Source organism: Rhinoderma darwinii (assembly GCF_050947455.1).
Source record: "Rhinoderma darwinii isolate aRhiDar2 chromosome 5 unlocalized genomic scaffold, aRhiDar2.hap1 SUPER_5_unloc_50, whole genome shotgun sequence".
Classification (NCBI taxonomy): Eukaryota; Metazoa; Chordata; class Amphibia; order Anura; family Rhinodermatidae; genus Rhinoderma; species Rhinoderma darwinii.
This window is the reverse complement of record NW_027461810.1, coordinates 20,416-33,689: the sequence shown is the minus strand read 5'-3', so window position 1 is coordinate 33,689 and position 13,274 is coordinate 20,416. Positions and strand designations below refer to the sequence as shown.

The 13,274-nt window shown below is 42.3% G+C and overlaps 1 protein-coding gene across 1 annotated transcript in view; it reads left to right on the top strand.

Moving 5' to 3' along the window:
* LOC142696292 (transmembrane protease serine 3-like) overlaps positions 1 to 13,274 on the top strand; it is a 55,769-nt gene that overhangs the window by 30,725 nt on the left and 11,770 nt on the right. The window contains exons 3-8 of the mRNA XM_075847620.1: positions 3,709 to 3,825; positions 5,144 to 5,260; positions 6,518 to 6,641; positions 8,250 to 8,378; positions 9,204 to 9,247; positions 11,376 to 11,432. Coding sequence (XP_075703735.1) covers positions 3,709 to 3,825; positions 5,144 to 5,260; positions 6,518 to 6,641; positions 8,250 to 8,378; positions 9,204 to 9,247; positions 11,376 to 11,432 — 588 coding nt within the window. The remainder of the gene's footprint in view (positions 1 to 3,708; positions 3,826 to 5,143; positions 5,261 to 6,517; positions 6,642 to 8,249; positions 8,379 to 9,203; positions 9,248 to 11,375; positions 11,433 to 13,274) is intronic.

Below are 13,274 nucleotides of genomic sequence, written 5' to 3'. Positions count from 1 at the left end.
ATGCAAGACTATAACTACTATAATACTGCCCCTATATACAGGAATATAACTACTGTAATACTGCCCCTATATACAAGAATATAACTACTATAATACTGCTCCTATATACAAAAATATAACTACTATAATACTGCCTCCTATATACAAGAATATAACTACCATAATAATGCCCCCTATATACAAGAATATAACTACTATAATACTGCTCCTATATAGAAGAATATAACTACTATAATACTGCCCATATACAAGAATATAACTACTATAATACTACCCCCTATATACAAGAATATAACTACTATAATACTGCTCCCTATATGCAAGACTATAACTACTATAATACTGCCCCCTATATACAAGAATATAACTACTATAATACTGCCCCCTATGTACACGAATATAACTACTATAATACTGCCCCCTATATACAAGAATATAACTACTATAACACTGCTCCCTATATACTAGAATATAACTACTATAATACTGCCCCTATGTACAATAATATAACTACTATAATACTGCCCCTATATACAGGAATATAACTACTGTAATACTGCCCCTATATACAAGAATATAACTACTGTAATACTGCTCCTATATACAAGAATATAACTACTATAATACTGCCTCCTATATACAGGAATATAACTACCATAATAATGCCCCCTATATACAAGAATATAACTACTATAATACTGCTCCTATATACAAGAATATAACTACTATAATACTGCCCATATACAAGAATATAACTACTATAATACTGCCCCCTATATACAAGAATATAACTACTATAATACTGCCCCCTATATACTAGAATATAACTACTATAATACTGCCCCCTATATACAAGAATATAACTACTATAATACTGCCCCTATATACAAAAATATAACTACTATAATACTGCCTCCTATATACAAGAATATAACTACTATAATACTGCCCCTATATACAGGAATATAACTACTATAATACTGCCCCTATATACAAGAACATAACTACTATAATACTGCTCCTATATACAAGAATATAACTACTATAATACTGCCCCCTATATACTAGAATATAACTACTATAATACTGCCCCCTATATACAAGAATATAACTACTATAATACTGCTCCTATATACAAAAATATAACTACTATAATACTGCCTCTATATACAAGAATATAACTACTATAATACTGCCCCCTATATACAAGAATATAACTACTATAATACTGCTCCCTATATACAAGAATATAACTACTATAATGCTGCCCCCTATATACAAGAATATAACTACTATAATACTGCTCCTATATACAAGAATATAACTACTATAATACTGCTCCTATGTACAAGAATATAACTACTATAATACTGCCCCCTATATACAAGAATATAACTTCTATCATACTGCCCCCTATATACAAGAATATAACTACTATAATACTGCCCTCTATATACAAGAATATAACTACTATAATACTGCCCCCTATATACAAGAATATAACTACTATAATACTGCCCCCTATATACAATAATATAACTACTATAATACTGCCCCCTATATACAAGAATATAACTACTATAATACTACCCCCTATATACAAGAATATAACTACTATAATACTGCTCCTATGTACAAGAATATAACTACTATAATACTGCCCCCTATATACAAGAATATAACTTCTATCATACTGCCCCCTATATACAAGAATATAACTACTATAATACTGCCCTCTATATACAAGAATATAACTACTATAATACTGCCCCCTATATACAAGAATATAACTACTATAATACTGCCCCCTATATACAAGAATATAACTACTATAATACTGCCCCCTATATACAAGACTAACTACTATAATACTGCCCCTATATACAAGAATATAACTACTATAATACTGCCCCTATATACAAGAATATAACTACTATAATACTGCCCCCTATATACAAGAATATAACGACTATAATACTATAATAATACTATAATACTATAATACGGTTTCCGCGTCAAAAAACGTGTAAAAAGCAGTTTTTATTTTATTTTTTTAACAGCGTAAACATTAAAAAAATGATGCTATTAATTTGTTATTACGGTTGCAATGATACCGAATGTGTGTATATTTTATGTATTGAGACTTTTATTTTAATTTTTATTGTAAAAAAATTGTTGTTTTTCTTTACTTTTTTTTATTTTTATACTTTAATGTCCTGGCATATATCTATATACTGATAGTACACAGGCAGTGGTTTGGAAATACCTAATATGCCCTAACAGAAAATATGGCCCTGGGGTTCTTCAATGGACCCTTGGCAGTCTGCCCATATATGGTATGTCACTGAATTGCGGCACAGGGTTTCCTCCTTCTAATTTACCCCTTGAATGCTGCGGTCAGCTTTGATTGCACCATTCAATGGAATAGCGGCGGAGATGAGAGCATTTCCACCGTTAGAGCGGGGCTGCGGCTGTGTAATACAGCCAGGGCCCCGGTCATGACAACAAGTGTGCGCGTGCGGTCAGCATGAGGTGATGCGGCCGGTGCTGCACTAATGAGCGGCGGTGCAGGCACTGAATACAGAGAGCATGGGGGTGTTTTGCAGTACGCCCGCCATGTTCTGTCTTCAGTGACGGCGCTCATTAGTGCAGCGCCGGCCGAATTACATCATGCTGACCGCACGCGCACACTTGTCAGGAGCGGGGCAATGGCTGTATTACACAACCGCAGCCCCGCTCTGACTACATTCATGTGTTACAATACTGAGCTGTGCGGCCGCACAGCTTAGTATCGAAATACATAAATTAACGGTATCAAACCACTTGTGGGTGCACGGCATCGAAATAGTATTGATATTTTGATGCATCGTGCAACCCTAGTAGGGACACCCCTCAACTGGTTACAGCTAGTTGTCAATTCATTTATACATTTTTTGGAGGAATAACAGAGGAATGGCACAACTTAGAATTCTAAAAAAATATGCTCCAGAATTGTTATTTCATGGGGAACACATGTATTTACTAAAACAGACATGTCAGGAGAGCTGTATGCAAGGGAATACATACCATAGAGGCAGACCATACGGCAGCTATAAAGGCCCGTGGAGAGAGGGGGTCCAGTCTTATTTGGTCCATGCCTTTTGCTGTTAGGTGGCAAGAACCTTTGACAACCCCCTCTCTAGAGGAACGTAGGGATGGAGCATTGCCCCAAGGGCCATGGAAAGAGGAGACAAACGAATACAACAATTATCTGGCAAGAGCATACATGTCATACAGACATATAGACTATGCAGCTGCTATGGGACCAAAAAGAGAGGGGGCCCAGTCTTGGTTGGCAAAAACCTATCTAGAACTCCCCTCCCCAGAGGAACTACAAAGTTACCAATCAAAGAGGTGAAGAATAGGCCCAAGGGTCGCACAAAGGTTGTGGAGGGGTAAACAAACACAAGGCCCTTCTGTCCTGGGTGGCAAAACCGGTCACCATACAGCAGGGCCGATTTTGTTGTTTGCAATGGGGCCTCCTCTCAGTCTTCCACTGACTGTATGGACACTTTTTGGGGTCTTCAGACCTTCTCAAAGTATTATCAGGACTCGACATTTCAGAATTGCCAAGAAGGCTAGCAACGTGTTCAGATGGTGTTGAAACTTCGAGGTTGTTCGTATGTGTCACTTGTTATATACGTTTTTGACATTTTTGTTTCCTTACAGAGAACAGAGAAGATGACGAATCCCCCAAGTGCCATCTCATCGTCCCTATGAAATATCTCATTATCATCCTACTGGTTGTCCTGGTTATCGCCCTGGTGATTGCTTCTGGCCTGATTGGTGAGTGCTATTCATTATTCAGCGGCATCTCCATTAAATTGTCAAGGATTAAATGTTTTACAAGGCACTTGAAAGGAAGAATAGAGACGGTTAGCGGCTTCTTTTTCATTAAGCAAAGCAAGTTGACCTTTCTCACCTTCATTGTCCGACGGCGCGATGAATGGCCGATGACTTGATAGCTTGTTTATCAGTGTATTAATGGCTTAATTGGACAGTAGACATTCATTATGTTGGATGAGTTTCATGCACTCTTCTACTTAGCGAACATTCACTGTCTAACTGTGTCTAATGTCTGGTCCCTGTGCAATTCCAGAGCGCATTAATCTTCCGCCGATCTCCTGCTCGGTTCACTCCAAAACAACGGCGTCTGTCTAGTGGGCATTTTAGAAAATGGACTGAGTATCGATCAGGCTTTAACACTGGACCTTTCATTTATTCATACTATAGTTCTGAAGAACCGAAAAAATCCAAAACTATATTAGAAATAGGCCTGAGAGGTTCCGCCATCTGATTGGTACCAAGACACACATTGGTGGGTCCAATGCAAAAATGTAATTTGTGCCCCCCCTGTAAGCATTTTTCCTCAACTAACGTAGCAGCAAAACTTAAAGTGAATCTTTACCTTTTGTCATCAAGTAATTTCAAGGCCCAAAATTCTATTCTAATTCATATCTTAATTTATCTTTTTAGCGGTCAGGGCTCCATTTTTCTAAAACGGCTCCAAATCCCCAGCATAGACATAGCTTCAAAATTTTATATGCTGGCTGCCTGCAGCCACCACTAGAGGGAGCTTACTGTGTTATTATTGAGTTTACTGTTTAACAGTATGCATTAAGCTGCTGAGCTCCCCCTAGTGGTGGCCACAGGCTACTAGTATGTTGTTTTTGAAATGTTTGTGTAAATCTGCTTTCTGGTGCTTGTTTTCCTTCCCACACCCTTTCCATGAGACTTGGTAGTGATGCAGTTCTTCCTGAAAAGGGAGTCCTGTATGGGTTCTTGCCAGCCAGAAGCAAAGAAGACGGGACCAACCAGGACTGTGCCCCTTTCTCTAAGATCCCCATAGGTCTCCATCTGGTATGTATGCCCCTGCCTAATAATCTTCTTTTTCTCTTTTTGTTGCTTGTAGTTCATTCTGTCCTCTCTATAATGGACATGAGCTCTCCATGCACTGACTTCCTGAGTTTGTGGTGGGCTTGTGCTTATACACAGCAGCCATTCTGACAAAGCAGAGCTGCAGCAGCCCGTCTCTTCCCATGAGTCACATGTATCAATGGAAGAAATTTTATCCAAGTCCATCACATATTTTTATTTTTTCTAGTTCACTACACGTGTCCTGGGAAGATACGCTGCCAATCCTCATCAAAGTGTATCCTGAAGTCCAAGCGTTGCGATGGAGTCTACGACTGTCCAGACGGAGATGATGAACTTAGATGTGGTAATCACAGTTTATTTCTTTGATCATTTTTCACATGAGAGTTTTTGATATTTTTCTTGAATTATTCGTTTCCACCAGGCAGATTTGCATCCTCTAGTGTGATAGAACTACAATTCAATTATTCTGATCATCTGGTCCCACAAAATCTGGATAGATTCTTAATAAATACTCAACTATATTTTACTACTACTTCTAGCAAAATTATTATTTTTTTATTTAAACTTTAAGGCCCCATGCACACGACCAAGTATATGGACCACATGTTGGCTGCTTTTCCCGGACCGAACACACTTCAGGGAGCCGGGCTCCTAGTCATAGTTATGCATGGCGCTGTGAGTCACTGCCTCCCCGCGGGAAAACTGTCCCGTACTGAAAACATGAAAACATGCTTCAGTACGGGACAGTAATCCCACGGGGGAGGCAGGGACACCTAGAGTCATACATAACTAAGACTAGGAGCCCGGCTCTGTAAACTGTGTTCGGTCCGGGAAATGCGGCCGACATGTGGTCTGTATATCAAGGGCCGAACACGGTCATGTGCATGGGGCCTAAACATTTAGACACTAATTATATTGTATTGAAAAGATTAGTGTAATCCTTTTAACCTGCTCTACTCCCAACTATTTGACTAGCCAAAAACATTCAACCACATGGCCTCCTGTCAGGGTGACCATATGTCAAATACATATGAATTTGTGTGCTATACCATTGACTGCCTCGGTACTACACAGACTTGTTTTAGGTCCCTCCCATCCAGGCAAGAGGAAGCATGAGATAGCACAAAAAAATCACGAAGTTTGCTAATAAAGACAAGGGGGAAAATATGTGTTATATGTTAAGAGTTATCTGTGTATTGGGCCGGAGGGTTGGTGGGTGCACTCAATAGCCCAGGCTAGGCTCAGTGTTGAACTGGGGTTCCTTAGGCCCACCAGAAAAAATGATTCTGAGGGCCCAACCTCTATTTATATAGAACACGTACATGTCTACACATAGGAGAGATCATCAATTAGGTTAAATAGATTAATTGTGAATCATCCCAAAAGAAATAGACCCTAGTGGTTGGTTCCAAAGTCGACTCCGAAAGCGGTTGTCTTCTGTTGGACCTTTGGGGCCCATTCTTGTTTCTGAGTCTGGGCCCACTGGAGGATCCCCCGGTATTTTGATGGGTCAGTCTAACCCTGGATAGGTCTAATTCAGAGTTACACTGAAACTAAACTTTTAATGAGATGGTAACAGCATTTGTAAAATATGTTGTAGTGCGACTGAGTGGACGGAACGGCGTGCTGCAGGCCTATGCTGCTGGCTCCTGGAGAACCGTCTGTTATGATGGATGGAGAAGCTTGTATGGGAATTTGACATGTAAGCAATTAGGGTTTTCAAGGTAATAAGGATTCAAGTTATATACGTGATTGTTTCATTTATAAAATGGTTGAATCTGTCTGAAGAGTGGGGTGACTGGCGAGGAAACATCTATCTGCTACATTCGGGCACTGGGCCCTACTTATTTAATTACACTTACTAATCGACACCTTCTTTTTCCCTTTTCCTGATCGCTTTACTGCTGCAGTAAAGGAAATATTATGCTTGCTCTGGGGTTGCTATGGTAGCCTCAACAGAACACATTCTGAGTGAAGGTCACATGACATGACTGTAAGGCCCCATGAACAACCAAGACCGTACCTTTATATGCCTCCGATTCATATAGAGGTTTTTATGTCGGATGAATCTGACTAAAAAAATGGTGACATGCTCCATCGGATGCCATACTATGGAGATATTCTCGGAGGATAAGCCCATAATACGGGGCTGCACAGCGGCACCATACGGTGGCACATAGAGTCATTTTGGCTTCGTAGTACGAAGTTACAGAGAGTCCGTGTGCCTCCGTACCGCCTAGCAGTTCCCTATGCAGAAGGCCTTGGCATACTAGTCAACTGTACCGGTGGTTTAAGCTAATTTGTATCAAAAAGGGGCATTGCTGCCTTTTTTTGGATGCATTTCTGGCAGAATGGGACTAGGTAGAGGGAGGTATATCGAAAATTGTACAAAAATTGCACCAGAAAAAAGTGAGAAAAATGGGCGTGATCAAGCTGTAAATGTAGCGTCATTTGGCAAAGGCGCAAACTCGTGACGCAAATGTATGGCTACTCATAGAAGTAGTAAAAATAAATTCAAACAAGTCGTGTACTTTTTAATTAATTTGGTGCAATTCTCGCCAACTACCCTCTCCAATATCATTGGTGCAAAATAGTCCATTATTAATAAATGAGGGCCATTGAAGTCGGCTATAGACATGAGGCTTTAACCCTGCTGTCAGGTGCATCACTGATCGATCATCTGACTATAGAATTATAAACATTTATGACTATATAAGGGCAAAAAATGGCAGATGTTGTGGAGCTCATCATACCATAAACTTCATGTTACACACAACTACTGGTTGAATAAAAAAGTTTTGGAAGAAACTTTACCAGATTAATGTCTGACACTTGAGAAACACAATCAAAACCATTCATCTACGCCAACATTTATCTAATGTCTATGGAGAGCTTTTAGTTATTCCCCAAAATTTGCTCTAACAATAATTAAAAAAATAAAAATAAGATTATGGGTGGCACTACCCAAATCTGATACTTCATAGGCGATTTTTTTTTATTTTTATATAATACTTCAAGTCCATGTCGACATTTAGACATTTTATTTTATCAAAAATAATTTTAAATAATTTACTGATTCATTTTTTTGTATATCTTAAATGATAAAATTCTGTTTGCCTGCAGTCACCACTAGGGGGAGCTCAGGAGCTTACTATATATTGTTATACATTGAACTTAATACTAAAATAGTATACAGTAACAGGTGTTGCTAAATAACAATTAATAATTTGGCTTATTTCGCTGTTTTTTTTAACACTTCCTTAGCATTTTTTGTTTTTTTATTTCTAATTTTGATTTGATTTGCACTCATTTGCTCTGCCTTTACTTTGTAGTTTTGTAAGCACCGGCTCTGTAGCAGAAGCAGCTGTAGAGGAACAGTTTAGACGAGAGTTTGTGTCTATAACAAAATCTTCAAATCCGGACATGCGGGAAACACTACTGCAGCAGATTATACAGGGAAAGTAAGTATTCATGACTGTCTCACAGCATAAAGTACCAATATTATATTCTGGAGGAAGGGGGGTCAATAGTTTTTGCTGACTTGCTAACAGTCCCCATTTAGGGGGACTGACCCACAAACAGTAGTTTGTGCAACTTTTGCATTAAAAGGGGAGTTTCTGCCAGTTGTGGGGGCATTACCGGGGGCAGAATGAGGTTTTGCCCAATCAGTTTGATATTACAAAAAATGTCTGATCAGTGGGCGAAAGAGATATTTATTTTTTCAATAAGAAGATCTATCAGGGTGTTTGGCGCGTCTTTCTAATTAGTTTTTATTAAAAAATTATTTTTACTTTTTGAGATACAGCTGCTTTGTATACAGAACAGCTGCATCTAGCGCTGAATCCTGTATCCGTTAGTTCAGCGGGACTGACGGGTTCAGTGTCAGCGGGTCATTCATGTCTCTAACACCTAGGATCCACCTGTAATCCATCACGTCTAAATTCATAATTTAGATGTGATCAGTAACAGCTCGATCATGCAGGACCTGCTGACACTGAATCCGTCAGTCCTGCTGACGATTCAGCACCAGTTACAGCTGCTCTGTATACAGCATACAAAGCAGGTGCATCTCAAAAAGTAAAAATAATTTTTAATAAAAACGAATTAAAAAGTTGCACCAAACACACTGATAGACCTTTTTATTAAAAAATAAATAAAAAAATAAAATCACTTTCGAAGGAGTACATAGAATTTAAGATAGATGAATTTAGTCTGGCTGAGTAGACTGGTTGTCAATAAATTCTGTATTTCCCTACAGCACAGTTCACCCATTCTTCTTTTTCTAGAGAATACTGCTCCTCGGGAAATGTCACTACAGTAAAGTGTGTGGGTGAGTACTGGGGAGGTGGGTGTAGGTGAGTACTGGGGAGGTGGGTGGTTGTGTACTGGGGCGGTGGGTGGGTGAGTACTGGGGAGGTGGGTGTAGGTGAGTACTGGGGAGGTGGGTGGTTGTGTACTGGGGAGGTGGGTGGGTGAGTACTGAGGAGGTGGGTATAGGTGAGTACTGTTGTGAACTGGGGAGGTGGTGTGGGTGAGTACTGGGGAGGTGGGTGTGGGTGAGTACTGGGGAGGTGGGTGTGGGTGAGTACTCGGGAGGTGGGTGTAGGTGAGTACTCGGGAGGTGGGTGTAGGTGAGTACTGGGGAGGTGGGTGTAGGTGTGTACTCGAGAGGTGGGTGTAGGGGAGTACTGGAGAGGTGGGTGTTGGTGAGTACTGGGGAGGTGGGTGTAGGTGAGTACTGGGGAGGTGGGGGTAGGTGAGTACTGGGGAGGTGTGTGTGGGTGAGTACTGGGGAGGTGGTTGTGGGTGAGTACTGGGGAGGTGGTTGTGGGTGAGTACTGGGGAGGTGGTTGTGGGTGAGTACTGGGGAGGTGGGTGTAGGTGAGTACTGGGGAGGTGGGTTTAGGTGAGTACTGGGGAGGTGGGTGTAGGTGAGTACTGGGGAGGTGGGTGAGTACTGGGGAGGTGGCTGTAGGTGAGTACTGGAGAGGTGGGTGTAGGGGAGTACTGGAGAGGTGGGTGTAGGTGAGTACTGGGGAGGTTGGTGTAGGTGAGTACTGGGGAGGTTGGTGTAGGTGTGTACTGGAGAGGTGGGTGTAGGGGAGTACTGGAGAGGTGGGTGTAGGGGAGTACTGGAGAGGTGGGTGTAGGTGAGTACTGGGGAGGTGGGTGTAGGGGAGTACTGGAGAGGTGAGTGTAGGGGAGTACTGGAGAGGTGGGTGTAGGTGAGTACTGGGGAGGTGGGTGTAGGTGAGTACTGGGGAGGTGGGTGTTGGTGAGTACTGGAGAGGTGGGTGTAGGGGAGTACTGGAGAGGTGGGTGTGGGTAAGTACTGGGGAGGTGGGTGTAGGTGAGTACTGGGGAGGTGGCTGTAGGTGAGTACTGGAGAGGTGGGTGTAGGTGAGTACTGGGGAGGTGGGTGTAGGTGAGTACTGGGGAGGTGGCTGTAGGTGAGTACTGGAGAGGTGGGTGTAGGGGAGTACTGGAGAGGTGGGTGTAGGTGAGTACTGGGGAGGTGGGTGTAGGTAAGTACTGGGGAGGTGGGTGTAGGTGAGTACTGGGAAGGTGGGTGTAGGTGTGTACTGGAGAGGTGGGTGTAGGGGAGTACTGGAGAGGTGGGTGTAGGTGAGTACTGGGGAGGTTGGTGTAAGTGAGTACTGGGGCCGTGGGTGTGGGTGACTATTGGTGGGGGGGCTGTAGGTGAGTACTGGGGAGGTGAGTGTAGGTGAGTACTGGGGAGGTGGGTGTAGGTGAGTACTGGGTTGCTAAGGAGAGGGGAGATAGTTTTAAATGTTTTGGAACAACTTGACTATTTGACTAGGGAACTTAACCCAAAAATATTTATTATTTTTGTTTTTTTTAGAAAAATCTGATTACTAATGCAGGAGAGATGGTGAATGACAGGGTGTGACTGCTGCTAAGCGGCTTTTACCTTATTTGCTGTTGGTTTATTGCCAATACAGTTTTCAGCTGAACATCATGTCTGACTGTCTGGTTGCTATGGAGACAGTTAATAACAACTTCAGCCTTTCATATGGTGTTGTTAAGCCAAAGGCATAGCTGCACCCGGGGCCACGATTAAGTTTGGTGTCCCCCCACTAATTAATATAACATAACTTTTTGTGTGTTTTCTTTTTTCTATCAGTAAGGTTTGATAACTTTAGTAATAGTGCCCCTAGAGAGTTAGATAATCCCCTTTTGTGCTACCTACATAGTAATCCCTCGCTCTGTGCCCCCACACAGTAGTAATGTTCATATATACATAAATACAATACAACCACAAACACAGCTCAGTTGAGAGATCATTTGCAAAGTCACGTTAACCCCTGCCATATAAGTTTGTACGGCATGAAACTACAGTACTGATTAGTCAGAAACATTTACATTTAGTGACTCACAGGTGACATTTATTCAGATTGCTGTTGTTCTCTTTTCTTCTTTCTCTCCCTCTGGTCCAGACCTCCATGACGACGTTAAGGATCTGCCAAGCACAGCTTCTGTATCCACGCCCATAGGTAATCAGTCTGCACCTGCTTCTATGTCTGTGAGACTGACTCCATCTTCCACCACTCAGGATGGCAGGCTTAGGAGTGGGAGAGCCTATCACAGCCTGGCCAGACGGAGCTAGCTCCCGCCCTCTGTCTATTTATACCTGCCTTTCCTGTTCCTCCTTGCTTGTGATTTTTCTCTGTTGGTTTCCTGACCCTGCTGCAGCTTCTTGAACTACTTGTCCCTGCTTCGTATTGACCCTGGCTTACTGACTACTCTTCTGCTCTGCGTTTGGTACCTCGTACACTCCTGGTTTGACTCTGCTTGTTCACTACTCTCTGCTCTGCGTTTGGCACCTCGTACTCTCCTGGTTTGACTCGGCTCGTTTACTACTCTTGTTGCTCACTGTGTTGCCGTGGGCAACTGCCCCGTTTCCCTTTGTTCTGTGTTTCCTTGTCTGGTTGTCTGTCGTGCACTTACTGAGTGTAGGGACCGTCGCCCAGTTATACCCCGTCGCCTAGGGCGGGTCGTTGCAAGTAGGCAGGGACTGAGTGGCGTGTAGATTAGGGCTCACTTGTCTGTTTCCCTATCCCTGTCATTACAGACGACTTCTGCCGACCACAACTAACCTCTGCAGCGTTTGCCCCTCAGAGGTGGCAAACTTTTCCATAATATCCGCAGCTTTCAACACAAAATCCTGATTGTGCCACACACTACACCTTTGAATATATTGCCACACACTGTGCCCCTGAATACAAGCAATATCACACACACTATGTCTCCTGAAAACAATTTAAAAAAGTGCCACATGCTGTGCCACCTGAAAATAGTGCCATAGGCTGTGCCCTTTTAAAATAAAGTGCTAAATACACAGTGCCTGCTAAACGCTGTGCCCCCTGAGAAGTGACACAAGCTTTGCCCTATGCAAATAAAGCGCCACACATACACGCTGTGCCCCATGCAAATAAATCACCACATACACTCTGCCCCCTGTAGAGAGTGCCATGCTGTGCCTCCTGTAGGTATTGCCACATAGTGCCTCCTGTAGATATTTCCACACAGTGCCCCCTGTAGATAGAGCCACACACTCCTTCTGCAGATAGTGCCACACAGTCTCATGTAGATATTGCCACAGTGTCATCTGTAGAAATTATCACGCACAGTACCCCCTGTAGATAGTGCTGCACAGTGCCCCATAGATATTTCCACACAGTGCCCCCTGTAGATAGTGCCACACAGTCCCATGTAGATCATGGAGATAGTGCCTCACAGTGTCATCTGTAGAAATTTTCACAAACAGTACCTCCTGTAGATAATGCCACACAGTTCCCCTGATCACAAGAAAGCGCCAAATGGTGGGGCAGGGAACTAATTGTTCCCTTGCACCTTCCAGCGCGAGTTAGGCTGTTCAATTGTATCCGAGTCCTAAGGACGCAAATACAATAGAGTGCAGGGGGGACCGGGTCGGGATCCCGATTCTGCGGCTGGCTCCCCCCTGTCCTCCATTCTAGTTGTGCCTGCCCCCCTAGCTAGGCCCTTGTACTAAGCCACATGTCCCTAGTAACCAGTCTGTGTCAGGTTTTTAACTCAAGGCTGAGTTCTCAAATAATCTGACACCATTGGGGTCAAGAGGACTTGTCAGGAATCAATTACACTTTTCTTTATCATATACTGTGTAATAAATCAGATTTTTTTTTTTTTTATAAAATGTAGGTGGTCTTTATAAATATTGTCTACTCTTTTATTTTGTGTGTGTTTTTAGTGGTCTTTTGCAGTTTATTTTAACATAAAAACAGTTAAAGGTCATTTAAACGGGGACTCCACCCAGGAGTTTGAAATTCTGATCAGATATTTGTGAGGTCTACCGT